The following is a 5,028-nucleotide window of genomic DNA, read 5'->3' as shown; positions in this document are numbered from 1 at the left end:
CTGAAAGAGGAAAAGCCGAGCATCTCTTCAAGTCTCACCCCCGTGAGTCTCCCTTCACCGCTGGTGGGTGACTGACCGCGTCAGGCCCGCCGCACTCACCTCCCTGAAGTGCCCACTTCCTCCAGGTGGATGATCCTGCCGGGAGGGTAGAGAGGGGGGTACTTGGTGGGGGACTCGAGCGGGGAGTCGCTGGAGAAGCTGTAGGCCGGGGACCCGTGCGCCAGCAGGCTCCGCTCCCCGAGGAGAGGCTGCGTCAGGTCGCCCCCATCCAGCTCCGTCGGCAGGTCCTCGGGGTGCCCTCCAAACAGCTCGTACCAGCACGCGCGCAGCAGGATCTTGTACTGAGGGCGAGACCGAGAAGACGGCATGCGTGTGACTCCGTGAGGCTTTCACGGTCCCCGGAGACCTCCTGCGACCCGTGAGCTGGTGGCGGCAACCCCACAGCACTTAGAAGCCTGGCTGCTTTGTTTTTCAACATGGACCTTAGGAGTGTGGAGGTCAGGGGCCCAAACTCAGGTTTCTCTGGGGCAGTGACGCCATCACACTTGAAGCAATATTTAAAAACCAAATTCAGGCAGATTTTGAGGAAAAATTACCCTTAATTCTTTTTAGGCAATTCTGTAAACCAGTTTTACCCTTTACCCTTAAAGACTTTAGATACAAATTTTTTTTTTTTAATTTGGGGGAGTGTAGCTGATAAGGAGGAAGTTTATCTTTAAATTAAAAAATTTTTTCTAATTAGCAACAAAAAACGTCACAAAACAAAGATGTTAAGTGAAAAATCATCTCTAGTCCCGTTATCTAAATAAAACCACATTCTGGTGTATTTTTTTGGTGAAAGCTATATATACCTCGTCACCTACCCCTGCCTTGGATTACATTCTAAGAAGCACTTTTAATCCTTCCGTTTTTAACAAAACTCTTCAAAACATCATGGATATTTTTCTCTACTGGTAAATAAAAATGCATTTATATTTGTAACAACTATGATATCCCACAGCCCAGCAATACCAGCGCCTTCTAAACTCTGTATCTGGCAGCCTTGTTTTCTAAGCTTTGGGACCAAAACCATCAGAACGCTGTTAGTCATGACAGGACTAAGTATGACCAAAAAAACAAATCACTTAACCAAACAGGGATGGTTCTAGTATAGTATGTTCTAGTTGCAGCTTCCCTGCGCATGGTTTAGCCATTTGCTTCTCAGGCGGCCTCTGCAGAACAGCAGCCAACAGTCTGTGCCGGGGGTAGAAGAGCTTCTAGCAGCATCAGTGCCCTGCGCTATGAGGCCACAAACAGCCTGGTGGGGAGGCCCTAACCCCTGCAGGTCCTCTTCCGCACCCCCCACCCCCGCGTTACCTTGGGCTTGTTGCAGTGAGCAATCACTCGCAAGATTCTCCTCTTCAGATCTTCCAAGTTGGTCACACTTAACCTGTTGAGCAAAAGACCAGACTGAGGCTTAGAACTGCCTTTCCCGCCAGCCCAAGCCCAGACAGGACAGCCAGCAGACTCACCTGGGAATCACGTCCTTGCCCAGAACAAGTGACACGATGAAGGTCTTAGAGTATTCATAAAGGGATTTGCTGAAATAAAAAAATAAAGTGATTATATTGCCCACAGAAGGCTTCCAAGAGAAAGCAAGTAACTGTACCAAGTTAGGAAGAGGTCAGTGTTCACAGAACTCCACTCTATTCTCCACCCTCTAAAGGGGAAGAGAAATAAGAGATTCCAGGTAGAGCAACTCACTGGCCAGATTCTCTTGAAAAAGTAAAAGGCATGGGGGTTTGCGTTACTAGATGTCAGCACTGGGTAGGCAACTAAGGTACTTAACCCAGTGTGGCGTCAGCAGAGTCAGACAAAGCCAGGGGAAAAGTGAGCATAGACGCCTCCCACAGTAGGGGAAGGATGGGCTTTTAGTAAACAGTGCTGAGATAAAGCACTCAAGGTGTGAGCGGGAAGATGAAACGGAATCTCTACCTCATGCTGTACACAAAAAAACCCCCGAATTAAACATAGATTAAAGACCTAGGTAAAGGTGAAAGGTCAGACTAAAAGGCTTTTAAAAGATACGATAGGAGACTAGCTCCATGTCCTTGGGACAGAAAGATTTCTTAAAACGAAAACCTGGGACTTCCCTGGTAGTGCAGTGGTTAAGAATCCACCTGCCAATGCAGGGGACACAGGTTCGATCCTCGTCTGGGAAGATCCCACGTGCCGCAGAACAACTAAGCCTGTGTGCCACAACTACTGAGCCTGCGCTCTAGAGCCCGTGAGCCACAACTACTGAGCCCATGTGCCACAACTACTGAAGCCTGTGCTCCACAACAAGAAGCCACTGCAGTGAGAAGCCCACGCACCGCAATGAAGAGTAGCCCCCGCTCGCTGCAACTAGAGATAGCCTGCACGCAGCAACGAAGACCCAACACAGCCAAAAATAATGACAAATTAGTCAATGTTAAAATTAAGAACTGATGAAGACTTGACCCAGACACATCAAGGAGTGAGTATATTTACAACACATACTTAGAACCAACAAAGAAGTGATATACTGAATATATATACAAACCAGTGAGAAAAAAAAGACAATACAATAGAAACGGGGGCAAAAGGAACTTCATGAGAGTGGAAATTCAATAAAAATATGAAGAGACTCAACTTCATCATGGAAATGCAAATTAAACAGTGAAACATCACTGCGTGCCCATCAGATTGACAAAAATGTTCAAATTGGACTCTATTAAGTGTTAGAATGTGGAGGGGTATGCACGCTGCCGGTAAGGTGTGAATGGGTGCAGCCACAACACGCAAAGCGCGAGCATGTGCACACTCCATGACCCAGCACGTCTGTGACAGCCCGATGTCCGTCACCAGCAGAACGGATAATTTGTGATATGTGATGAAACGACGAGAATTTACACAATAACATTTCAGACATCAAACAATATGCGGAAAAAAAATAACAAAAAAAGTATAATTCCCTTTCTCTGAATTTCAAAATCATGCAAATCCAGACTATGTAGAGACATGTCTACAGGTGGTAAAACTGATTTTTAAAGCAAGGGAAGGGACTTCCTGGCGGTCCAGTGGCTAGGACTCTGCGCTTCACTGCAGGGGGCATGGGCTCAATCCCTGGCTGGGGAGCTAAGATCCTGCAAGGCCACATGGTGCAGCCAAAAATTAAAAAACAATTTTTTTTAATTAAAAAAAAAAGCAAGGGAAGAATTTTCACAAAGATCAGGACAGTGATTCCCTGTGAACAGGAAAGGAGAGGACACACAGGGACTCTTCTAAGGCACTGGCAACGTTTATTTCTCCACTTGGGTGGGTGCAGAGGTATGTGACTATTTTTAAATCAGCTTTATTGAGGTGTAATTTACAACAGTAAAATCACACCCATTGTAAGTGTACAATTTGATGACTCTTGACAAATGTCTATAATTGTTTAGCAACCACCTCAATCAAGACGTGGAGCATTTCCATCACCGCCCGCCCCCCCCCCCCCCCCCCCCCGCCCGGCTCCCTGTGTCCTTCTGCAATACCCCATCCCCAACCCCAGGCAACCACTATCTGCTTTTTGTTGTTATAGTTTTGTCTTTTCCAAAATGTCATATAGGGACTTCCCTGGTGGTGCAGTGGTTAAGAATCCACCTGCCAGTGCAGAGGACACAGGTTCAAGCCCTGCTCCGGGAAGATCCCACATGCCACAGAGCAACTAAGCCCATGAGCCACAACTACTGAGCCCGCGTGCCACAACAACTGAAGCCCGTGCACCTAGAGGCCACACTCTGCAACAAGAGAAGCCACCACAACTAGAGAAAGCCCGCACACAGCAACGAAGACCCAACACAGCCGAAAATAAATAAATAAAATAAACTTACTAAAAAAAATTTTTTTTTAAATGTCATAAGTGAAATCACACAGTAAGGTCTCTTGTGTCACGTTTCTTTCACACAGCAAAATGCATCCAAGTTGTATGGATTTTTGCTTATTACTCTAAAAAACATGTTTTATCTTTGTTTCACTGAATAAAAAGTTATTTTAAAAAGTCACTTTCGTGTCTTATATGTATAAATATGTGTTTTAATATTAAAAGAGCTTTTAAAAATTTTAAAGGTACACATTTATGTATAAAGATATTGATAGATTTATAATAATGAAAAAATGAAAAGAATGTAAATATCAGTATGGGAATAAATAAAAGTGGTGTAACCAGATGATAGAAAACTGAGTTAATTTAAAAACATGTTCTCAAAGAATAGTTAAGGATATAATGTATACAGAGTATTAGAAAAACACATATCCACACACAAAGAGCTGGAAGAAAGCAAACATGAATAGTTACAGTGATGACTTCTGGGTAGATCCTGATCTCTCCACTTACTTACATTTTTCAAAAATTCTACGATGGATACAAATTTAATTTTTACCCCTTTCATTTTTTATTTTTTTTAATGGTCATACAGATTTCTTCTATCATCAGGCCAAAGATTATACAGGATTAAGTATGTTGAATCAGAAAAGAAAAATAATTTTCAAACTCAAAAAATGAATTAGTAACCAAATTCAGTGAAGTTGCAGGATACAAAATTAATATACAGAAACTGTTGCGTTTCTATATACTAATAATAAACTATCAGAAAGAGAAGTTAAGAAAACAATCCCATTTATAATTACATCAAAAAGAATAGGACTTCGCTGGTGGTCCTGTGGTTAAGAATCTGCTTTCCAATGCAGGGGACGCGAGTTGATCCCTGGTCAGGGAACTAAGATCCCACATGCCGCAGGGCAACTAAGCCCGCACTGCAACTACTGAGCCCGTGTGCTCTAGAGCCCATGCACCACAACTAGAGAGAAGCCCAAGCACCACAACGAAGATGCAGTGTGCCACAACTCAGACCCAATGCAAACAAATAAATATTGAAAAAAAAAAAGAATAAAGTACCTAGGAATAAATTTAACCAAGGAGGTGAAAGACCTGCACAGTGAAAACTAGAAGCCACTGATGAAAGAAACTGAAGAAGACACAAATAA

The 5,028-nt window shown here is 43.6% G+C and overlaps 1 protein-coding gene across 3 annotated transcripts in view; it reads right to left on the bottom strand.

Annotated features, from left to right (window-relative positions):
• Positions 1–5,028, bottom strand: part of DAGLB (diacylglycerol lipase beta) — a 31,182-nt gene that overhangs the window by 3,558 nt on the left and 22,596 nt on the right. For all 3 annotated transcript variants that reach the window (XM_033839453.2, XM_033839455.2, XM_033839454.2), the window contains 3 exons: positions 1,512–1,580; positions 1,357–1,429; positions 100–341 (listed from right to left, as the gene is read on the bottom strand). In XM_033839453.2, the coding sequence (XP_033695344.1) occupies positions 100–341; positions 1,357–1,429; positions 1,512–1,580 (384 nt within the window). The remainder of the gene's footprint in view (positions 1–99; positions 342–1,356; positions 1,430–1,511; positions 1,581–5,028) is intronic.

Source organism: Tursiops truncatus, chromosome 15 (assembly GCF_011762595.2).
Source record: "Tursiops truncatus isolate mTurTru1 chromosome 15, mTurTru1.mat.Y, whole genome shotgun sequence".
Classification (NCBI taxonomy): Eukaryota; Metazoa; Chordata; class Mammalia; order Artiodactyla; family Delphinidae; genus Tursiops; species Tursiops truncatus.
Note: the sequence above shows the minus strand (reverse complement) of the source record. Positions and strands in the feature narration are given on the sequence as shown.